Raw genomic sequence first — 26,012 nt, 5'->3', positions numbered from 1 at the left:
AAGTAAATAAAACCAACAAACCAGACACTTACGATCCTCTTTTGTCACCATAAAGAATTAACTCATATATACCGAGTTTAGACTATATTATAGTGGCGCGGTAGACCCGTAAGGGTCACGTGCCGCTTACAACACTCTCCAGCAGTCAGGTTTGATCCGAGGAACACTGCTTAAACATCTAACTTAATATAAAATTAATAGGGTTCAAGTATTCAAATGAAGAATTTGATTCTTTCCATAAAGATGTTGAAGTCAACAAAGGGGCGGCAAGATAACATTTACTTCTCTTATAACCTCCCGACACCTCTCCTCTGGCGCCAACTTTGTCTCAAACTTTCTCTTATTTACTTAATTTTTGGTAATATTAACTTTTATATTACTGTTAAAATGTCCCTGAAGATGCTATAATATATTAGTGGTGGCTTGGTAAGCCGGTGGTGGTTTGGTAAGTCAGTGGTGGCTTGGTAAGTTAGTGGTGGCTTGGTAAGTTAGTGGTGGCTTGGTAAGTTAGTGGTGGCTTGGTAAGTTAGTGGTGGCTTGGTAAGTTAGTGGTGGCTTGGTAAGCCGGTGGTGGCTTGGTAAGTTAGTGGTGGCTTGGTAAGTCAGTGGTGGTTTGGTAAGTCAGTGGTGGCTTGGTAAGTTAGTGGTGGCTTGGTAAGCCGGAGGTGGCTTGGTAAGTCAGTGGTGGCTTGGTAAGTTAGTGGTGGCTTGGTAAGCCGGTGGTGGTTTGGTAAGTCAGTGGTGGCTTGGTAAGTTAGTGGTGGCTTGGTAAGTCAGTGGTGGCTTGGTAAGTCAGTGGTGGCTTGGTAAGCCGGAGGTGGCTTGGTAAGTCAGTGGTGGCTTGGTAAGTCAGTGGTGGCTTGGTAAGTCAGTGGTGGCTTGGTAAGTCGGTGGTGGCTTGGTAAGTCGGTGGTGGCTTGGTAAGCCGGAGGTGGCTTGGTAAGTCAGTGGTGGCTTGGTAAGTCAGTGGTGGCTTGGTAAGTCGGTGGTGGCTTGGTAAGTCAGTGGTGGCTTGGTAAGTCAGTGGTGGCTTGGTAAGTCAGTGGTGACTTGGTAAGTCAGTGGTGGCTTGGTAAGTCAGTGGTGGCTTGGTAAGTCAGTGGTGGCTTGGTAAGTCAGTGGTGGCTTGGTAAGTCAGTGGTGGCTTGGTAAGTCAGTGGTGGCTTGGTAAGTCGGTGGTGGCTTGGTAAGTCGGTGGTGGCTTGGTAAGTCAGTGGTGGCTTGGTAAGTCAGTGGTGACTTGGTAAGTCAGTGGTGGCTTGGTAAGTCAGTGGTGGCTTGGTAAGTCAGTGGTGGCTTGGTAAGTCAGTGGTGGCTTGGTAAGTCGGTGGTGGCTTGGTAAGTCAGTGGTGGCTTGGTAAGTCAGTGGTGGCTTGGTAAGTCAGTGGTGACTTGGTAAGTCAGTGGTGGCTTGGTAAGTCAGTGGTGGCTTGGTAAGTCAGTGGTGGCTTGGTAAGTCAGTGGTGGCTTGGTAAGTCAGTGGTGGCTTGGTAAGTTAGTGGTGGCTTGGTAAGTCAGTGGTGGCTTGGTAAGTCAGTGGTGGCTTGGTAAGTCAGTGGTGGCTTGGTAAGCCGGTGGTGGCTTGGTAAGTTAGTGGTGGCTTGGTAAGTCAGTGGTGGCTTGGTAAGTCAGTGGTGGCTTGGTAAGTCAGTGGTGGCTTGGTAAGTCAGTGGTGGCTTGGTAAGTCGGTGGTGGCTTGGTAAGTCAGTGGTGGCTTGGTAAATCAGTGGTGGCTTGGTAAGTCAGTGGTGGCTTGGTAAGTCAGTGGTGGCTTGGTAAGCCGGTGGTGGCTTGGTAAGTCAGTGGTGGCTTGGTAAGTCAGTGGTGGCTTGGTAAGTCAGTGGTGGCTTGGTAAGTTAGTGGTGGCTTGGTAAGTCAGTGGTGGCTTGGTAAGTCAGTGGTGGCTTGGTAAGTCAGTGGTGGCTTGGTAAGCCGGTGGTGGCTTGGTAAGTCAGTGGTGGCTTGGTAAGTCAGTGGTGGCTTGGTAAGTCAGTGGTGGCTTGGTAAGTCAGTGGTGGCTTGGTAAGTCAGTAGTGGCTTGGTAAGTCAGTGGTGGCTTGGTAAGTCAGTGGTGGCTTGGTAAGTTAGTGGTGGCTTGGTAAGTCAGTGGTGGCTTGGTAAGTCAGTGGTGGCTTGGTAAGTCAGTGGTGGCTTGGTAAGTTAGTGGTGGCTTGGTAAGCCGGTGGTGGTTTGGTAAGTCAGTGGTGGCTTGGTAAGTCAGTGGTGGCTTGGTAAGTCAGTGGTGGCTTGGTAAGTCAGTGGTGGCTTGGTAAGTCAGTGGTGGATTGGTAAGTCAGTGGTGGCTTGGTAAGTCAGTGGTGGCTTGGTAAGTCAGTGGTGGCTTGGTAAGATAGTGGTGGTTTGGTAAGTTAGTGGTGGCTTGGTAAGTTAGTGGTGGCTTGGTAAGTTATTGGTGGCTTGGTAAGTCAGTGGTGGCTTGGTAAGTCAGTGGTGGCTTGGTAAGTCAGTGGTGGCTTGGTAAGTCAGTGGTGGCTTGGTAAGTCAGTGGTGGCTTGGTAAGTCAGTGGTGGCTTGGTAAGTCAGTGGTGGCTTAGTAAGTCAGTGGTGGCTTGGTAAGTCAGTGGTGGCTTGGTAAGTCAGTGGTGGCTTGGTAAGTCAGTGGTGGCTTAGTAAGTCAGTGGTGGCTTGGTAAGTCAGTGGTGGCTTGGTAAGTCAGTGGTGGCTTGGTAAGTCAGTGGTGGCTTGGTAAGTCAGTGGTGGCTTGGTAAGTCAGTGGTGGCTTGGTAAGTCAGTGGTGGCTTGGTAAGTCAGTGGTGGCTTGGTAAGTTAGTGGTGGCTTGGTAAGTTAGTGGTGGCTTGGTAAGTTAGTGGTGGCTTGGTAAGTTAGTGGTGGCTTGGTAAGTTAGTGGTGGCTTGGTAAGTCAGTGGTGGCTTGGTAAGTCAGTGGTGGCTTGGTAAGTTAGTGGTGGCTTGGTAAGCCGGTGGTGGCTTGGTAAGTTAGTGGTGGCTTGGTAAGTCAGTGGTGGCTTGGTAAGTCAGTGGTGGCTTGGTAAGTCAGTGGTGGCTTGGTAAGTCAGTGGTGGCTTGGTAAGTCAGTGGTGGCTTGGTAAGTTAGTGGTGGCTTGGTAAGTCAGTGGTGGCTTGGTAAGTCGGTGGTGGCTTGGTAAGTCACTGGTGGCTTGGTAAGCCACTGGTGGCTTGGTAAGCCACTGGTGGCTTGGTAAGTCAGTGGTGGCTTGGTAAATCGGTGGTGGCTTGGTAAGTCAGTGGTGGCTTGGTAAGCCACTGGTGGCTTGGTAAGTTAGTGGTGGCTTGGTAAGCTGCTGGTGGCTTGGTAAGCCACTGGTGTCTTGGTAAGCCACTGGTGGCTTGGTAAGCCACTGGTGTCTTGGTAAGCCACTGGTGGCTTGGTAAGCCACTGGTGGCTTGGTAAGCCACTGGTGGCTTGGTAAGCCACTGGTGTCTTGGTAAGCCACTGGTGTCTTGGTAAGCCACTGGTGACTTGGTAAGCCACTGGTGTCTTGGTAAGCCACTGGTGTCTTGGTAAGCCGCTGGTGTCTTGGTAAGCCACTGGTGTCTTGGTAAGCCGCTGGTGGCTTGGTAAGCCGCCTACACCCAGAAAATGTTCTCTCATAGGTCATCTTGTGGATTTACATTTTAATGCTTATTATTACTTATTATTACTTATTATTACTTATTTGCATATTTATTCAATTACATTTAATTTACTTATTTACTAACTTATTTGCATATTTAATCACATTTACATTTTACTTACTTATTTGCTCATATATTTACTTATTTACTGACTTATTTACTCATATATTCACTTATTTACTCATATATTCACTTATTTACTCATATATTCACTTATTTACTCATATATTCACTTATTTACTCATATATTCACTTAATTATGTTATTGTTGCAGAGTGGAAGAGATTGATCAATAATGGAGCGAGTGGAAGAGTTGCAAAGAGAAGTTGATGACGCTGTTGCAAGATTCCGGCACGCACAGCAACGCAAGTGGACCTTATTGGAAGACACCCGCAAGACACTGGTCCAGATACTGGTCTGCTGACACTGGCTGACACTAGCTGGCTCTAACTAACACTAGCTGACTCTAACTGACACTAGCAAGTGGACCTTATTGCAAGACACCCGCAAGACACTGGTCCAGATACTGGTCTGCTGACACTGGCTGACACTAGCTGGCTCTAACACTAGCTGACTCTAACTGACACTGGCTGGCTCTAACTGACACTAGCTGGCTCTAACTGACACTAGCTGGCTCTAACTGACACTGGCTGGCTCTAACTGACACTAGCTGGCTCTAACACTAGCTGGCTCTAACTGACACTAGCTGGCTCTAACTGACACTAGCTGGTTCTAACTGACACAAGCTGACACTAGCAAGTGGACCTTCCTGCAAGACGCTCGGGAGACACTGGTCCTGATACTGGTCTGCTGACACTAGCTGGCACTGACATTAGCTGGCACTAATTGACACTGACAATAGCTGGCACTAACTGACACTAGCTGACACTAGCAAATGGGTCTTGCTGCCAGACACTCATCCAGATACTGGTCTGCTGACACTAACTACCTGACACTAAGTATTAAATGCTAGTCTGCTGACACTAATCAACTAACTGACACTAGGTATTAGATACTAGTCTGCTGACACTAACCAGCTGACACTAAGTATATTTCAATAAAGTGTAGTGCACTATACAATAAGGGTGAATAAGATATATAAACTACTGTATAGAATGACCCTTATCATTCCAGGGATTTCTTTCATATGAGAGGCTCTTAATCTTAGGAAATGGAGCTGTCAGCCTCTTTAGCTTATTATGAGTATATTTACCCTATTTCCAAGCTTATTTTCACCTTATTTCCAAGCTTATTTTCAAGCTTCACTTCATTTTCAAGCTTATTTTCACCCCATTTCCAAACCTATTTTCACCCTATTTCCAATTTTATTTTTTCACCCCATTTCCAAACTTGTTTTTACCCCATTTCCAAACTTATTTTCCCCCTATTTCCAAACTTATTTCATCCTATTTTCAAACTTATTTTCACCTTCTTTCCAAACTTATTTTCAAGCTTAACTTCATTTTTAAGCTTATTTTTACCCTATTTTCACCCTATTTCCAAGCTTATTTTCACCCTATTTCCAAGCTTATTTTCACCCTATTTCCTTCAAGTTTTGGTGAAGGGCTTTTGATCCAGGGAACAGACTCCACTTTTCCTTGGATCAAACTTGTCTGTTTCAAACAGGATTATCTATCACTACCAGGACACAGAAATAGACTTTTCCAGCTTCAGAATTTTTTTTAATAATAATAGCAACAACAATAATAATTCCAGTATAATAATAATAATAATTTTAATATAACAGTAACAGTAATAATGATAATATTAATAATAACAGTAATAATAATTACAGTGATAATATATCAACAATAATTATTATTAACACCAATAATAATTAAGTGGTAAACCCACAAGGGTTATAAAGCATTTTATTATATAATGTCATGTGGTTTTGCACTTCTTTTTTATTATAATAATAATATAATGTACATAATAGTACCTATAATGTCATATAATGTACATAATAGTACCTAAAATGTCATATATATAATAGTACCTATAATGTCATATAACATATATAATAGTACCTATAATGTCATATAATGTATGTAATAGTACCTATAATGTCATATAATGTACATGTATAATAGTACCTATAATGCATATAATGTACATAATACAGTGGACCCTCAGTTATCGGCCGTAATCCGTTCCAGAAGGATGGCCTAAAACTGAAATGACCGAGGTGGTTTGGTCATTTAGAGAGAATGGATCAAAGTAGAATGACATGGAGAGTGTATAAATCTATAGGGGAAGGAAGGCGGGGTAGGGGGGATCTTCGAAAAGGTTGGGGGGAGGGGGTAAAGGAGGTTTTGTGGGAGAGGGGCTTAGACTTCCAGCAAGAGCGCGTGAGCGTGTTAGATACACGTGAATGGAGACGAATGGTATTTGGGACCTGACAAGCTGTTGGAGTGTGAGCAGGGTAATATTTAGTGAAGGGATTCAGAGACACCAGTTATTTTTATATAGCTGGACTTGAGTCCTGGAAATGGGAAGTACAATGCCTGCATTTTAAAGGAGGGGTTCGGGATATTGGCAGTTTGGAGGGATATGTTGTGTATCTTTATACGTATATGCTTCTAAACTGTTGTATCTGGGCACCTCTGCAAAAACAGTGATTATGTGTGAGTGAAGTGAAAGTATTGAATGATGAAAGTATTTTCTTTTTGGGGATTTTCTTTCTTTTTGGGTCACCCTGCCTCGGTGGGAGACGGCTGACTTGTTAAAAAAAAAAAATTAATCCGTTCCAGACATCCAAAAATATCCACAAAAAATACATTTTTTATAGATTAATTATAGTTTTACATACACAAAACAATGAGAACTAAATAAAATAAATACATGAACAATTAAATCAACACGTATTACATTCCTTTATTGAAGACTGCTGTTGGCTTGTGGAAGACAGGGAGGAGAGTTTACTGTTTGGAAGGGGAATCCCCCTCCATAAGGACTTCAGGTATCAAGTCCCTATCTGTGGTTACCTCCCTTCTTTGTCTGTTAATGCCACTAGGATTAGCTTGAGAGTCACTGAACCCCTGTTGCACAAAATATCTGTCCAGAGAGCTCTGTTTCTGGTGTCTCTCTAAGATTTCCCTGAATTGGGACAAGGTTCTGTCACTGAACATGTTGCAGATGTAACTTGTTTCAGCTTGGTCAGGGTGATATTTCCCAGCAAAACCTTGCACCCTAGTCCACATTGCACATATCTTCCTAATCTCTGAAGAAGGCATGTCCTTCACTCCCTCTTCCTCCTCCTCTGAAGCAAGTTCCTGAGCTGTGGTCTGTTGCTGTTCCAAATGAAGCTCTTGCAGCTCTTCAGTGGTTAGCTCTTCCCTGTGGTCCTCCACCAACTCTTCCACATCCTCACCACTAACCTCTAACCCCATGGACTTGCCCAGAGATACAGTAGATTCCACAACAGGCATAGGGTCCTCAGGGTCAGCCCCAAACCCTTCAGAATCCCTCTCTTCAACACATTTTGGCCACAATTTTCTCCAAGCAGAATTCAGAGTCCTGGAAGTCACTCCCTCCCAAGCGTTATCTATAAGGCTTATGCAATGGAGGAAATTGAAATGATTCCTCCATAACTCTCTTAGGGCCAAATCTGTGTCTGAGGTCACTTCAAAACACCTTTGAAACACTGCTTTGGTGTAGTTTTTTGAAGTTAGAAATGACCTGCTGGTCCATGGGCTAGATGAGAGGAATGGTGTTAGGAGGCAAGAACTTCGTTGTGATGAAACGGAATTCCACAGACAATAGGTCTACCACCAAGTTTGTAGGATGAGCAGGAGCATTGTCCAGTACCAGGAGGCATTTTAGTGGCAATTTATGTTCCAGGAGGTATTTTTTCACACTCGGACCAAACACATCATTCACCCACTCTTTGAAAATTTGCCTTGTGTCTCGTGCATTATTGTTAGCCCTCCACATCACACTCAGTTTACTCTTGAAAACATTGTGTTTCTTGAACACTCTGGGATTTTTCAGAATGATACACCAGTAAAGGCTTCACTTTGAAATCCCCACTAGCATTAGCACAGAATAAAAGAGTAACCTTGTCTTTCATAGGCTTGGGGCTTTTCCTCCTGCATAATGTAGGTCCTCTTCGGCATTTTCTTAAAAAAAAACGGCCTGTTTCATCACAATTGAACACTTGTTGGGGAGGAATCCTTTAGCCTCTACATACCCCTTGAAATCTTCCACAAATTTTTCAGCTGCACATTTATCAGAACTTGCAGCCTCTCCATCCCCTACCACACTGTGTATGCCACTATGCTTCTTAAATCTCTCAAGCCAGCCTTTGCTGACCTTCAGTTCACTAACAGCAGCACTTGTTCCAGGCATTTTATTTACAAGATCCGCATACAACTGCTTTGCCTTCTCACAGATCACTGACTCCACTACACTATCTCCCGCTAATTGTTTTTCCCTGATCCACAACAATAATAACTTTTCTATATCTTCCATTATTGGTGACCTTTGTTTTGTTATCACATTTACTCCTTTCACAACATCAGCTTATTTGATTTGTTCTTTCTTTGCCAGGATGGAAGTGATGGTAGATTTGTTTTTCCCGTACATCCTGGCAAGTTCCAACACTAGCATACCGCTCTCAGATTTTTCAATCACCTCTCTATTAAATTCCATCGTGTTTCTCACTTTTTTACCACAGGAACTTTACTAGGAACTTTCTTTGGGGCCATGCTTACTTATTTCATAGTTGCACTTAATAAATAACAAATAAAAACACTGATTTATAGTGAAATGTTTGGATGAATGAGCAGAAGATTCCTCACTCGGCCAGTGACACAGCTACACTCATTCAGGAACACGCAAAGCCGAAAAACCGGCCGATAAGTGAGTTGGCCTATAAGCAGAACAGCCGATAACCCAAGGTACACTGTAGTACCTATAATGTCATATAATGTACATAATAGTACCTATAGTGCATACATATAATGTACATAATAGTACCTATAATGTTCCACCTTTGTTATGTTGTAATGTTTGAGAAGGGCCTACCTAGTATGGGCCAGTAGGCTTCCTGCAGTGCTTTTCCCTTCATTGTTCTTATGGTTTCCCCACGTCAGCTTAGGCACACTGAGGCCATGCGTCAGAGGATGCAGGAATACTTCGAAGAGAGAAATCGAAGCCTCCATACAACCCTAATAAACATAGATGAAGCTCTGAACAAGGCTTCTGAGGTCCATGCCAGCATGTGTGACCTGCGGTCACAAGTTGTGGAAGCCTTCAACCAGAAGATGAAGCCTGAGGTCACGATTGAGGAAGGTAGTGTGTTGGTAAGTTACTGTAGCAGTGTGTTGGTAAGTTACTGTAGCAGTGTGTTGGTAAGTTACTGTAGCAGTGTGTTGGTAAGTTACTGTAGCAGTGTGTTGGTAAGTTACTGTAGCAGTGTGTTGGTAAGTTACTGTAGCAGTGTGTTGGTAAGTTACTGTAGCAGTGTGTTGGTAAGTTACTGTAGCAGTGTGTTGGTAAGTTACTGTAGCAGTGTGTTGGTAAGTTACTGTAGCAGTGTGTTGGTAAGTCACTGTAGCAGTGTGTTGGTAAGTTACTGTAGCAGTGTGTTGGTAAGTCACTGTAGCAGTGTGTTGGTAAGTTACTGTAGCAGTGTGTTGGTAAGTTACTGTAGCAGTGTGTTGGTAAGTTACTGTAGCAGTGTGTTGGTAAGTTACTGTAGCAGTGTGTTGGTAAGTTACTGTAGCAGTGTGTTGGTAAGTTACTGTAGCAGTGTGTTGGTAAGTTACTGTAGCAGTGTGTTGGTAAGTTACTGTAGCAGTGTGTTGGTAAGTTACTGTAGCAGTGTGTTGGTAAGTTACTGTAGCAGTGTGTTGGTAAGTTACTGTAGCAGTGTGTTGGTAAGTCACTGTAGCAGTGTGTTGGTAAGTTACTGTAGCAGTGTGTTGGTAAGTTACTGTAGCAGTGTGTTGGTAAGTTACTGTAGCAGTGTGTTGGTAAGTTACTGTAGCAGTGTGTTGGTAAGTTACTGTAGCAGTGTGTTGGTAAGTTACTGTAGCAGTGTGTTGGTAAGTTACTGTAGCAGTGTGTTGGTAAGTTACTGTAGCAGTGTGTTGGTAAGTTACTGTAGCAGTGTGTTGGTAAGTTACTGTAGCAGTGTGTTGGTAAGTTACTGTAGCAGTGTGTTGGTAAGTTACTGTAGCAGTGTGTTGGTAAGTTACTGTAGCAGTGTGTTGGTAAGTTACTGTAGCAGTGTGTTGGTAAGTCACTGTAGCAGTGTGTTGGTAAGTCACTGTAGCAGTGTGTTGGTAAGTCACTGTAGAAGTTACTGTAGCAGTGTGTTGGTAAGTTACTGCAGCAGTGTGTTGGTAAGTCACTGTAGCAGTGTATTGGTAAGTTACTGTATGTTGCAACCCCTGAATGGGTCACAATGTATATGATGTATATTATGTATATGTATATAATGTATATTATCTTAGCATTATTTTTTTTTTTTTCACACTGGCCGATTCCCACCAAGGCAGGGTGGCCCGAAAAAGAAAAACTTTCACCATCATTCACTCCATCACTGTCTTGCCAGAAGGGTGCTTTACACTACAGTTTTTAAACTGCAACATTAACACCCCTCCTTCAGAGTGCAGGCACTGTACTTCCCATCTCCAGGACTCAAGTCCGGCCTGCCGGTTTCCCTGAACCCCTTCATAAATGTTACTTTGCTCACACTCCAACAGCACGTCAAGTATTAAAAACCATTCGTCTCCATTCACTCCTATCAAACACGCTCACACACGCCTGCTGGAAGTCCAAGCCCCTCGCACACAAAACCTCCTTTACCCCCTCCCTCCAACCTTTCCTAGGCCAACCCCTACCCTGCCTTCCTTTCACTACAGACTGATACACTCTTGAAGTCATTCTGTTTCGCTCCATTCTCTCTACATGTCCGAACCACCTCAACAACCCTTCCTCAGCCCTCTGGACAACAGTTTTGGTAATCCCGCACCTCCTCCTAACTTCCAAACTACGAATTCTCTGCATTATATTCACACCACACATTGCCCTCAGACATGACATCTCCACTGCCTCCAGCCTTCTTCTCGCTGCAACATTCATCACCCATGCTTCACACCCATATAAGAGTGTTGGTAAAACTATACTCTCATACATTCCCCTCTTTGCCTCCAAGGACAAAGTTCTTTGTCTCCACAGACTCCTAAGTGCACCACTCACCCTTTTCCCCTCATCAATTCTATGATTCACCTCATCCTTCAAAGACCCATCTGCTGACACGTCCACTCCCAAATATCTGAATACATTAACATCCTCCATACTCTCTCCCTCCAATCTGATATCCAATCTTTCATCACCTAATATTTTTGTTATCTTCATAACCTTACTCTTTCCTGTATTCACTTTTAATTTTCTTCTTTTGCACACCCTACCAAATTCATCCACCAATCTCTGCAACTTCTCTTCAGAATCTCCCAAGAGCACAGTGTCATCAGCAAAGAGCAACTGTGACAACTCCCACTTTATGTGTGATTCCTTATCTTTTAACTCCACACCTCTTGTCAAGACCCTCGCATTTACTTCTCTTACAACCCCATCTATAAATATATTAAACAACCACGGTGACATCACACATCCCTGTCTAAGGCCTACTTTTACTGGGAAATAATTTCCCTCTTTCCTATGTACTCTAACTTGAGCCTCACTATCCTCGTAAAAACTCTTCACTGCTTTCAGTAACCTACCTCCTACACCATACATCTGCCACATTGCCCCCCTATCCACCCTGTCATACGCCTTTTCCAAATCCATAAATGCCACAAAGACCTCTTTAGCCTTATCTAAATACTGTTCACTTATATGTTTCACTGTATATGTTCACTTATATGTTTCACCTGGTCCACACACCCCCTACCTTTCCTAAAGCCTCCTTGTTCATCTGCTATCCTATTCTCCGTCTTACTTTTAATTCTTTCAATAATAACTCTACCATACACTTTACCAGGTATACTCAACAGACTTATCCCCCTATAATTTTTGCACTCTCTTTTGTCCCCTTTGCCTTTATACAAAGGAACTATGCATGCTCTCTGCCAATCCCTAAGTACCTTACCCTCTTCCATACATTTATTAAATAATTGCACCAACCACTCCAAAACTATATCCCCACCTGCTTTTAACATTTCTATCTTTATCCCATCAATCCCGGCTGCCTTACCCCCTTTCATTTTACCTACTGCCTCACGAACTTCCCCCACACTCACAACTGGCTCTTCCTCACTCCTACAAGATGTTATTCCTCCTTGCCCTATACACGAAATCACAGCTTCCCTATCTTCATCAACATTTAACAATTCCTCAAAATATTCCCTCCATCTTCCCAATACCTCTAACTCTCCATTTAATAACTCTCCTCTCCTATTTTTAACTGACAAATCCATTTGTTCTCTAGGCTTGCTTAACTTGTTAATCTCACTCCAAAACTTTTTCTTATTTTCAACAAAATTTGTTGATAACATCTCACCCACTCTCTCATTTGCTCTCTTTTTACATTGCTTCACCACTCTCTTAACCTCTCTCTTTTTCTCCATATACTCTTCCCTCCTTGCATCACTTCTACTTTGTAAAAACTTCTCATATGCTAACTTTTTCTCCCTTACTACTCTCTTTACATCATCATTCCACCAATCGCTCCTCTTCCCTCCTGCACCCACTTTCCTGTAACCACAAACTTCTGCTGAACACTCTAACACTACATTTTTAAACCTACCCTATACCTCTTCGACTCCATTGCCTATGCTCTCATTAGCCCATCTATCCTCCAATAGCTGTTTATATCTTTCCCTAACTGCCTCCTCTTTTAGTTTATAAACCTTCACCTCTCTCTTCCCTGATGCTTCTATTCTCCTTGTATCCCATCTACCTTTTACTCTCAGTGTAGCTACAACTAGAAAATGATCTGATATATCTGTGGCCCCTCTATAAACATGTACATCCTGAAGTCTACTCAACAGTCTTTTATCTACCAATACATAATCCAACAAACTACTGTCATTTCGCCCTACATCATATCTTGTATACTTATTTATCCTCTTTTTCTTAAAATATGTATTACCTATAACTAAACCCCTTTCTATACAAAGTTCAATCAAAGGGCTCCCATTATCATTTACACCTGGCACCCCAAACTTACCTACCACACCCTCTCTAAAAGTTTCTCCTACTTTAGCATTCAGGTCCCCTACCACAATTACTCTCTCACTTGGTTCAAAGGCTCCTATACATTCACTTAACATCTCCCAAAATCTCTCTCTCTCCTCTACATTCCTCTCTTCTCCAGGTGCATACACGCTTATTATGACCCACTTTTCGCATCCAACCTTTACTTTAATCCACATAATTCTTGAATTTACACATTCATATTCTCTTTTCTCCTTCCATAACTGATCATTTAACATTACTGCTACCCCTTCCTTTGCTCTAACTCTCTCAGATACTCCAGATTTAATCCCATTTATTTCCCCCCACTGAAACTCCCCTACCCCCTTCAGCTTTGTTTCGCTTAGGGCCAGGACATCCAACTTCTTTTCATTCATAACATAAGCAATCATCTGTTTCTTGTCATCCGCACTACATCGACGCACATTTAAGCATCCCAGTTTTATAAAGTTTTTCTTCTCTTTTTTAGTAAATGTCTACAGGTGAAGGGGTTACTAGCCCATTGCTCCCGGCATTTTAGTCGCCTCATACGACACGCATGACTTACGGAGGAAAGATTCTTTTCCACTTCCCCATGGAGAATAGAAGAAATAAAGAAGAACAAGAGCTATTTAGAAAAAGGAGAAAAACCTAGATGTATGTATATATATATATATATATGCATGTGTGTGTCTGTGAAGTGTGACCAAAGTGTAAGTAGGAGTAGCAAGATATCCCTGTTATCTAGCGTGTTTATGAGACAGAAAAAGAAACCAGCAATCCTACCATCATGCAAAACAGTTACAGGTTTCTGTTTCACAGTCATCTGGCAGGACGGTAGTACTTCCCTGGGTGGTTGTTGTCTACCAACCTACTACCTGGACGGTACTTAAGACTTATAAACGTGATATGTGCCTTCAGCACAATACTACTGTACACGAGAGAAGTGATTATTATTAATTTGTTTGAATTGATTAATTTAATTTAATTTGATATACGCCTAGACAACTTAATTAATAAATTTATTAAATTTTAATTTCTCTAGTTAGTAGCCTACCAGTTGTAATTCTGAAGCACTAATAATTCTTACTGAATTCTAATGGATAATTGGACAAGGATACTGACTACTTGTTACGAAAACCCAGTAACAGGCTGGATGCTAGAAGGGCAGTCCTTTCTAGTATTCACTGGAGATCTCTAAGCTTTTTAGAAATCGCATTTTTTGTAACACTGTAGCAGTGTGTTGGTAAGTTACTATAGCAGTGTGTTGGTAAGTTACTGTAGCAGTGTGTTGGTAAGTCACTATAGCAGTGTGTTGGTAAGTTACTGTAGCAGTGTGTTGGTAAGTTACTGTAGCAGTGTGTTGGTAAGTTACTGTAGCAGTGTGTTGGTAAGTCACTGTAGCAGTGTGTTGGTAAGTTACTGTAGCAGTGTGTTGGTAAGTTACTGTAGCAGTGTGTTGGTAAGTTACTGTAGCAGTGTGTTGGTAAGTTACTGTAGCAGTGTGTTGGTAAGTTACTGTAGCAGTGTGTTGGTAAGTTACTGTAGCAGTGTGTTGGTAAGTTACTGTAGCAGTGTGTTGGTAAGTTACTGTAGCAGTGTGTTGGTAAGTTACTGTAGCAGTGTGTTGGTAAGTTACTGTAGCAGTGTGTTGGTAAGTCACTGTAGCAGTGTGTTGGTAAGTTACTGTAGCAGTGTGTTGGTAAGTTACTGTAGCAGTGTGTTGGTAAGTTACTGTAGCAGTGTGTTGGTAAGTTACTGTAGCAGTGTGTTGGTAAGTTACTGTAGCAGTGTGTTGGTAAGTTACTGTAGCAGTGTGTTGGTAAGTTACTGTAGCAGTGTGTTGGTAAGTTACTGTAGCAGTGTGTTGGTAAGTTACTGTAGCAGTGTTGGTAAGTTACTGTAGCAGTGTGTTGGTAAGTTACTGTAGCAGTGTTGGTAAGTTACTGTAGCAGTGTGTTGGTAAGTTACTGTAGCAGTGTTGGTAAGTTACTGTAGCAGTGTGTTGGTAAGTTACTGTAGCAGTGTGTTGGTAAGTCACTGTAGCAGTGTGTTGGTAAGTCACTGTAGCAGTGTGTTGGTAAGTCACTGTAGCAGTGTGTTGGTAAGTCACTGTAGCAGTGTGTTGGTAAGTCACTGTAGCAGTGTGTTGGTAAGTCACTGTAGCAGTGTGTTGGTAAGTCACTGTAGCAGTGTGTTGGTAAGTCACTGCAGCAGTGTTTGTAAATCACTGCAGCAGTGTTGGTAAGTCACTGCAGCAGTGTTGGTAAGTCACTGCAGCAGTGTTGGTAAGTCACTGCAGCAGTGTTGGTAAGTCACTGCAGCAGTGTTGGTAAGTCACTGCAGCAATGTGTCTCAGGGATCCTCCACATAAAAATTATTATACACTAAAGTCTTGGTTTTCATCATTAATTCATTCCAGAAAGACTGACGAAAACTGAAGCAATATTTCCCATAAGAAATAATGTAAATGCAATTAATCCGTTCCAGACACCCGAAAGTATTAACAAAAAATATATTTTATAGAGAAAAACTATAGTTATACATATAGGACACAATGAGAGAGAAATATAAATGACTAATGAAATGTATATACGAACATTTAACATTAATTTTACCTTTATTGAAGACTTGTTAGTGTACGGAAGATGGTGAGGAGATGGTGAGGTTATCTCCACTACCATCACTATACCTTTATTGAAGACTTGTTAGTGTACGGAAGATGGTGAGGAGATGGTGAGGTTATCTCCACTACCATCACTATACCTTTATTGAAGACTTGTTAGTGTACGGAAGATGGTGAGGTTATCTCCACTACCATCACTATACCTTTATTGAAGACTTGTTAGTGTATGGAAGATGGTGAGGAGATGGTGAGGTTATCTCCACTACCATCACTATACCTTTATTGAAGACTTGTTAGTGTACAGAAGATGGTGAGGAGATGGTGAGGTTATCTCCACTACCATCACTATACCTTTATTGAAGACTTGTTAGTGTACGGAAGATGGTGAGGAGATGGTGAGGTTATCTCCACTACCATCACTATACCTTTATTGAAGACTTGTTAGTGTACGGAAGATGGTGAGGAGATGGTGAGGTTATCTCCACTACCATCACTATACCTTTATTGAAGACTTGTTAGTGTATGGAAGATGGTGAGGTTATCTCCACTACCATCACTATACCTTTATTGAAGACTTGTTAGTGTACAGAAGATGGTGAGGAGATGGTGAGGTTATCTCCACTACCATCACTATACCTTTATTGAAGACTTGTTAGTGTACGGAAGATGGTGAGGTTATCTCCACTACCATCACTATACCTTTATTGAAGACTTGTTAGTGTACGGAAGATGGTGAGGAGATGGTGAGGTTATCTCCACTACCATCACTATACCTTTATTGAAGACTTGTTAGTGTACGGAAGATGGTGAGGTTATCTCCACTACCATCACTATACCTTTATTGAAGACTTGTTAGTGTATGGAAGATGGTGAGGAGATGGTGAGGTTATCTCCACTACCATCACTATACCTTTATTGAAGACTTGTTAGTGTATGGAAGATGGTGAGGAGATGGTGAGGTTATCTCCACTACCATCACTATACCTTTATTGAAGACTTGTTAGTGTACGGAAGATGGTGAGGTTATCTCCACTACCATCACTATACCTTTATTGAAGACTTGTTAGTGTATGGAAGATGGTGAGGAGATGGTGAGGTTATCTCCACTACCATCACTATACCTTTATTGAAGACTTGTTAGTGTACGGAAGATGGTGAGGAGATGGTGAGGTTATCTCCACTACCATCACTATACCTTTATTGAAGACTTGTTAGTGTACGGAAGATGGTGAGGTTATCTCCACTACCATCACTATACCTTTATTGAAGACTTGTTAGTGTACGGAAGATGGTGAGGTTATCTCCACTACCATCACTATACCTTTATTGAAGACTTGTTAGTGTATGGAAGATGGTGAGGAGATGGTGAGGTTATCTCCACTACCATCACTATACCTTTATTGAAGACTTGTTAGTGTACGGAAGATGGTGAGGAGATGGTGAGGTTATCTCCACTACCATCACTATACCTTTATTGAAGACTTGTTAGTGTACGGAAGATTAGGTCTCCACTACCATCACTATACCTTTATTGAAGACTTGTTAGTGTAGGTGACTCCACTACCATCACTATACCTTTATTGAAGACTTGTTAGTGTACGGAAGATGGTGAGGAGATGGTGAGGTTATCTCCACTACCATCACTATACCTTTATTGAAGACTTGTTAGTGTACAGAAGATGGTGAGGTTAGATGGTGAGGAGATGGTGAGGTTATCTCCACTACCATCACTATACCTTTATTGAAGACTTGTTAGTGTACGGAAGATGGTGAGGAGATGGTGAGGTTATCTCCACTACCATCACTATACCTTTATTGAAGACTTGTTAGTGTACGGAAGATGGTGAGGTTATCTCCACTACCATCACTATACCTTTATTGAAGACTTGTTAGTGTATGGAAGATGGTGAGGAGATGGTGAGGTTATCTCCACTACCATCACTATACCTTTATTGAAGACTTGTTAGTGTATGGAAGATGGTGAGGAGATGGTGAGGTTATCTCCACTACCATCACTATACCTTTATTGAAGACTTGTTAGTGTATGGAAGATGGTGAGGTTATCTCCACTACCATCACTATACCTTTATTGAAGACTTGTTAGTGTACGGAAGATGGTGAGGAGATGGTGAGGTTATCTCCACTACCATCACTATACCTTTATTGAAGACTTGTTAGTGTACGGAAGATGGTGAGGAGATGGTGAGGTTATCTCCACTACCATCACTATACCTTTATTGAAGACTTGTTAGTGTACGGAAGATGGTGAGGTTATCTCCACTACCATCACTATACCTTTATTGAAGACTTGTTAGTGTATGGAAGATGGTGAGGAGATGGTGAGGTTATCTCCACTACCATCACTATACCTTTATTGAAGACTTGTTAGTGTATGGAAGATGGTGAGGAGATGGTGAGGTTATCTCCACTACCATCACTATACCTTTATTGAAGACTTGTTAGTGTACGGAAGATGGTGAGGAGATGGTGAGGTTATCTCCACTACCATCACTATACCTTTATTGAAGACTTGTTAGTGTATGGAAGATGGTGAGGAGATGGTGAGGTTATCTCCACTACCATCACTACTAACCTCTTCCACAACCACTACCACCCTCAACCACAACCACTACCACCACCCTCTTCCACAACCACTACCACCCTCTACTGCCATCACTACTGCCCTCTACCACCATCACTACCACCTTCTACCACCACCACTACCACCCTCAACTGCAACCACTACCACCACCACTACCACCCTCTTCCACAACCACTACCACCCTCTACTGCCATCACTACCACCCTCTACTGCCATCACTACCACCCTCTACCACCATTACTACCACCCTCTACCACAACCACTACCACCCTCAACCACAACCACCCTCAACCACAATCACTACCACCCTCAACCACAACCACTACCACCCTCTTCCACAACCACTACCACCCTCTACCACCATCACTACCACGCTCTACCACCATCACTACCATCCTCTACCACCATCATTACCACCCTCAACCACAACCACTACCACCACCACTACCACCCTCTTCCACTACCACCCTCTACCACCATCTACCACCCTCTACCACCATCACTACCACCCTCTACCACCATCACTACCACCCTCTACCACCATCACTACCACCCTCTACCACCATCACTACCACCCTCTGCCACCACCACTACCACCCTCAACCACAACCACTACCACCCTCTACCACCACCACTACCACCCTCTACTGCCATCACTACCACCCTCTACCACCATCACTACCACCCTCTACCACCATCACTACCACCCTCTACCACCACCACTACCACCCTCAACCACTACCACCACCACTACCACCCTCTTCCACAACCACTACCACCCTCTCAGCCATCACTACCACCCTCTACCACCATCACTACCACCCTCTACTACCACCACTACCACCTTCTACCACCATCACTACCACCCTCTACCACCATCACTACCACCCTCTACCACCACCACTACCACCATCACTACCACCCTCAACCACAACCACTACCACCACCACTACCACCCTCTTCCACAACCACTACCACCCTCTACTGCCATCACTACCACCCTCTACCACCATCACTACCACCCTCTACCACCACCACTACCACCCTCAACCACAACCACTACCACCCTGAACCACAACCACTACCACCCTCAACCACAACCACTACCACCCTCTTCCACAACCACTACCACCCTCTACCACCATCACTACCACCCTCTACCACCATCACTACCATCCTCTACCACCATCACTACCACCCTCTACCACCACCACTACCACCCTCAACCACAACCACTACCACTACCACCCTCTTCCACAACCACTACCACCATCACTACCACCCTCTACCACCATCACTACCACCCTCTACCACCATCACTACCACCCTCTACCACCATCACTACCACCCTCTACCACCATCACTACAACTCTACCACAATCACTACCACCCTCTACTACCGTCACTACCACCCTCTACTACCATCACTACCACCCTCTACTACCATCACTACCACCTCTACTACCATCACTACCACCCTCTACCACCATCACAACCACCCTCTACTACCATCACTACCACCCTCTGTTACCATCACTACCACCCTCTACTACCATCACTACCACCCTCTTCCACCATCACTACCACCCTCTACTACCATCACTACCACCCTCTACTACCATCACTACCACCCTCTACTACCATCACTACCACCCTCTACTACCATCACTACCACCCTCTACCACCATCACTACCACCCTCTACTACCATCACTACCACCCTCTACTACCATCACTACCACCCTCTACTACCATCACTACCACCCTCTACCACCATCACTACCACCCTCTACCACCATCACTACCACCACCCTCTGTCACCATCACTATCACCCTCTACCACCATCACTACCACCCTCTTCTACCATCACTACCACCCTCTACCACCATCACTACCACCCTCTACCACCATCACTACCACCACCCTCTACCACCCTCACTACCACCCTCTACCACCACCCTTTACCACCATCACTACCACCACCCTCTACCACCATCACTACCACCATCACTACCACCCTCTACCACCATCACTACCACCACCCTCTACCACCATCACTACCACCACCATCATTACCACCACCCTCTACCACCATCACTACCACCCTCTACCACCATCACTACCACCCTCTACCACAACCACTACCACCCTCTACTAACATCACTACCACCCTCTACCACAACTGCTACCACCCTTTACCACCATCACTACCACCCTCTACCACCATCACTACCACCCTCTACCACAACCACTACCACCCTCTACTACCATCACTACCACCCTCTACCACAACCACTACCACCCTCTACCACCATCACTACCACCCTCTACCACCATCACTACCACCACCCTCTACCACCATCTCTACCACCATCACTACCACCACCCTCAACCACCGTCACTGCCACCACCCTCTACCACCATCACTACCACCATCACTACCACCACCCTCTACCACGATCACTACCACCCTCTACCACCATCACTACCACCCTCTACCACCATCACTACCACCCTCTACCACAACAACTACCACCCTCTACCACAACCATTACCACCCTCTACTACCATCACTACCACCCTCTACCACAACCACTACCACCCTCTACCACCATCACTACCACCCTCTACCTCCATCTCTACCACCCTCTACCACAACCATTACCACCCTCTACTACCATCACTACCACCCTCTACCACAACCACTACCACCCTCTACCACCATCACTACAACCCTCTACCTCCATCTCTACCACCCTCTACCACCATCACTACCACCACCCTCTACCACCATCACTATCACCCTCTACCACCATCACTTCCACCCTCTACCACCATCACTACCACCCTCTACCACCACTACCACCCTCTATAACCATCACTACCACCACCCTCTACCACCATCACTACCACCCTCTACCACCATCACTACCACCTCCCTCTACCACCATCACTACCACCACCCTCTACCACCATCACTACCACCACCCTCTACCACCATCACTACCACCCTCTACCACCATCACTACCACCTCCCTCTACCACCATCACTACCACCACCCTCTACCACCATCACTACCACCACCCTCTACCACCATCACTACCACCCTCTACCACCATCACTACCACCACCCTCTACCACCATCATTACCACCCTCTACCACCATCACTACCACCACCCTCTACCACCATCACTATCACCACCCTGTACCACCATCACTACCACCACCATCTACCACCATCACTACCACCCTCTACCACCATCACTACTGCCCTCTACCACCATCACTACCACCCTCTACCACAACCACTACCACCCTCTACCACAACCACTATCACCCTCTACTACCATCACTACCACCCTCTACCACAACCACTACCACCCTCTACCACCATCACTACCACCACCCTCTACCACCATCACTATCACCCTCTACCACCATCACTACTGCACTCTACCACCATCACTACCACCCTCTACCACCACTACCACCCTCTACCACCATCACTACCACCACCCTCTACCACCATCACTATCACCCTCTACCACCATCACTACCACCCTCTACCACCATCACTTCCACCCTCTACCACCATCACTACCACCACTCTACCACCATCACTACCACCCTTTACCACCATCACTACCACCACCCTCTACCACCATCACTACCACCCTTGACCGACAAGAAACAAACCCAGACTGACTCAGAACACGTGGGATGTTTTGTGTATGTGCAGGCGGACACATTCGGTACAGCGGACGACTGTCAGCTCAACAAAAACCGATAACTGGGACAAAAATTTTGACGAAAAAAGTCGTCGAAAACCGAATTCAATGAAAACCAGGGCGAAAGAAAACGGAGGTTCCACTGTACATACAGACAGAACAAAAACAGTAACAGCTACTATTATAATGTTTATTGACAATGTTGAAAAAGGCATAAGATAAATCAAGGCAAAATGTCATATGTACAAGGGAATGTTATTTTTGAAGGCAGTTTAGATCATGAAATTTGCTTCTGTAATGTGAAACCTTCGGTTGTCTCGGTACATAAATAATTGTGGGTCGAACTTTAAATAAACACTGACAGATTTCATCTTCAACTGAAAGGAGACAATTGCTGTCTTTGCCTTTGATACTTGTTAAATAAGAAAAAGCTGGTTCACACAGGTAAGAGGCTGAAAACTGCACCAATATATTTATTGTTTCCTTTGAATGGCAGGATATTCTTCTATTACAGAAATCCTTAACTTGTCCAGGGATAGGTCAGTAAATCTCTTAAGTGTACGATCAGACTGTAGCTCACAAAGTTCTTTCTCTTCTCTTAAAGTCAAGTCGTCACGATGACCAGATGATTCAGAGTTTGGATCCTTCAGCCACTTATAATACACTTGTCTTGAAAGGAAGCAAAAATAATGTTTGATTTTTATCCACAGTTCTTCTTGGTGGGTTTCAATAACACTTGAAATTTACTGCTATCCTTTAAATTTAAGCTCCAGCAGCAGTAGTTGATACATCTCAAGATTTACTCTTGCAACATGATTTTTCCAAAGATCGTCTTCTTTTAAATCCAAGAATCTGGTCACTTTTCAGTTCTAGTTTATTCTCTATAATGGTTACAATGTGGGGTTTACAGGTTTTGGGTATTGTGTGGTTTACATGTTATAAAATACTAATTACAGAGGGGGCCACTAGGACACCTAGCATGGCTAGGCATTTCCAGCAGACTTAGATTAATTCTTAACATTAAGTCCTTACAGATTATGGTATTAAGGCTAAGTGACTACATCATAATTTGTGAGTCTAACAATGTGAATGCTTTTGTTTTGGCACAATACAAAGTGTCTATATTGGAGTATCATAGGCAAACTTATGACTAGTTAGGATTCATTATTTTAAGATTAAGATTAGTATTTCTGTGTTTATAGTCAGTGGGTGAGTGAGTGTAATTTTGAAGTCAATACATTTTCTGCAGGGCCTTACAGTGACTCATTCACCTGATTCATGTAACAAGAAATATCTACTAAGCAGACTAACATCTGCAACCATTTTTCATCTTCAAAACTCTTGCTTATTGTTTTCTTGAAAATATTCGTTCACTTCAACTTTGAGCTGAGACACCCAACTTAGAGCTCTTGCTCTACCCACCCACCAGGTTTCTCTATGTAGCTTCTTAAACATTCTGGACTGAACTGCTCTTTCTTTAATAAAGTTGACTATATTTGTAGCATCATCAGAAACTTCTTTCAATTCATCTCCAAGAAATTTTGAAATCAGCATCTGTGTGAAGACAGCAGCAGTGTGTTGCGGCAATATTTGTGTTTTCTTGTTTTACAAGCAATTGAACATAGTTCATGCAAAATAGAATAGCACAGAGTATGGAGGCCCTTCCATCACATGTGCTCCTCGATTTTCAATCAAATTTCCAGTTGCAAAATATTCCACTGTATAGACACCTGTGGCTTCATCAGTGCAAGACAGTGGTGAAGATCAGCAGGAGTTTGAGGGAATCACTCCCTGATCGTCACCAGACTGTAATGGACTAATGAAGCTATATTAATGATATCCAGTTGTGTTGGCTCTCAGTGTACTTGTGACGCCCCTGCTTTTCATCGGGGGAATGTTGCATCTCCTGCTGAGTCTTTTGCTTTCATAGGGAGTGATTTTCGTGTGAGAGTTTGGTACTAATCCCTCTAAAAATGTTCCGAGTGTATATTATCATGTATCTCTCTCGCCTGCACACCAGGGAATACAGATCAAAGGCCTTCAATCGTTCCCAGTAAGTTAGGTGCCTTATCGTATTAATGTGCGCCGTGAAAGTTCTTTGTACACTCTCCAGGTCAGCAATTTTCCCTGCCTTGAAGGGGGACGTTAGTAGTGTACAGCAGTGTTCCAGCCTAGAGAGAACAAGGAATTTGAAGAGAATCATCATGGGCTTGGCATCCCTAGTTTTGAAAGCTTTCATTATCCATCCTATCATATTCCTAGCAGATGTGGTAAATACAATGTTGTGGGCTTTGAAGGCGAGATCCTCTGACATTATCACTCCCAGGTCTTTCACATTTCTTTTTTGCTCTATTGTATGGTTAGAATTTGCCATATACCCTGATACAGTTTTAATTTCCTCAAGTTTTCCATATATGACTAGTTGAAATTTCTCTTCATTGAACTTCATATTGTTTTGAGTGGCCCATTTGAAGATTTGGTTGATGTCTGCTTGGAGTCTTGCGGTGTCTTCGATGGAGGTCGCTGTTCCATGTATCATGTTCAACACTACCAGTGTTCCATGTGTCATGTTCAACACTACCAGTGTTCCATGTGTCATGTTCAACACTACCAGTGTTCCATGTGTCATGTTCAACACTACCAGTGTTCCATGTGTCATGTTCAACACTACCAGTGTTCCATGTGTCATGTTCAACACTACCAGTGTTCCATGTGTCATGTTCAACACTACCAGTGTTCCATGTGTCATGTTCAACACTACCAGTGTTCCATGTGTCATGTTCAACACTACCAGTGTTCCATGTGTCATGTTCAACACTACCAGTGTTCCATGTGTCATGTTCAACACTGCCAGTGTTCCATGTGTCATGTTCAACATTACTAGTGTTCCATGTGTCATGTTCAACACTACCAGTGTTCCATGTGTCATGTTCAACACTACCAGTGTTCCATGTGTCATGTTCAACACTGCCAGTGTTCCATGTGTCATGTTCAACATTACTAGTGTTCCATGTGTCATGTTCAACATTGCTAGTGTTCCATGTGTCATGTTCAACATTGCTAGTGTTCCATGTGTCATGTTCTACACTACTAGTGTTCCATGTTCTCTAGTAACACTTGATCAAGACAACAATTGTTCAACAGTTGAACGGCACTGGGGTGAACGACCTGCAGAACACATCCAGCCAGACTGAGCAGTGTGTGTTGCAGATCAATATGTTGCAAGAGAGATATTCCAGCCTAATGGATGACATTGAGTGCAACATAACACAAAAGGTAACACCCCATGCAACACTGTGTTGCAATACCCAAGAAACTGTTGCAATGCATCGATCTATTTCGTTGTATACTGATGCATTGTGTTGTATACTGATGTACTGTGTTGTATACTGATGTATTGTGTTGTATACTGATGTATTGTGTTGTATACTGATGTATTGTGTTGTATACTGATGTGTTGTATACTGATGTATTGTGTTGTATACTGATGTATTGTGTTGTATACTGATGTATTGTGTTGTATACTGATGTGTTGTATACTGATGTATTGTGTTGTATACTGATGTATTGTGTTGTATACTGATGTATTGTGTTGTATACTGATGTATTCTGTTGTATACTGATGTGTTGTATACTGATGTATTATGTTGTATACTGATGTATTGTGTTGTATACTGATGTATTGTGTTGTATACATGTGCTGTGTTGTATACTGATGTATTGTGTTGTATACTGATGTATTGTGTTGTATACTGATGTATTGTGTTGTATACTGATGTATTGTGTTGTATACTGATGTATTGTGTTGTATACTGATGTATTGTGTTGTATACTGATCTACAATATATAACATTGAAACATACTTGTTCAGTTTAATTTATATAGTCATTTCTGTTATACAGCTCCACTATATACAGCTATATAAGAGGCTTGACTGTATAGAGGAGCAATAAACCAGTAAGGGTCCATTAATAACCCTCAGCAAGACACCAGCCTGCAAAAAAAGGTATTAATTATGTTATTTCAAAGTTTAACATATTTGTGATTTGCAGGTGGAGAGGCTGTTGGGTGGCGTGGAGAAGAAGGTCCAGGAGCTAGACCAGGAGAGGAACCAGGAGGTGTCATCCATTGTCAAGTCCACCAATGACGAGCTGGAGAAGGCTATACAAGTGTTGCAGAGCATGCAACACATGAAGCAACAGATGGAAGAATTGTTCCAGATATTGAGGAAACCCAACACTACACAGTAA

General features: G+C 43.2%; 1 protein-coding gene across 1 annotated transcript; it reads left to right on the top strand.

Moving 5' to 3' along the window:
• Window positions 1–295: 295 nt before the first annotated feature.
• Window positions 296–26,012, top strand: LOC128704986 (uncharacterized). The gene is made up of 5 exons (XM_053800205.2): window positions 296–358; window positions 3,893–4,033; window positions 8,715–8,924; window positions 24,907–25,038; window positions 25,815–26,012. Exons 2-5 carry the CDS (start codon window positions 3,914–3,916, stop codon window positions 26,010–26,012), a joined length of 660 nt encoding a protein of 219 aa, XP_053656180.2. The 5' UTR covers window positions 296–358; window positions 3,893–3,913.

The sequence above is a fragment of the Cherax quadricarinatus genome, chromosome 3, assembly GCF_038502225.1.
Source record: "Cherax quadricarinatus isolate ZL_2023a chromosome 3, ASM3850222v1, whole genome shotgun sequence".
Taxonomy (NCBI): domain Eukaryota; kingdom Metazoa; phylum Arthropoda; class Malacostraca; order Decapoda; family Parastacidae; genus Cherax; species Cherax quadricarinatus.
The sequence above is the reverse complement of the archived record's forward strand: the minus strand, read 5'-3'. Positions and strand labels throughout refer to the sequence as shown.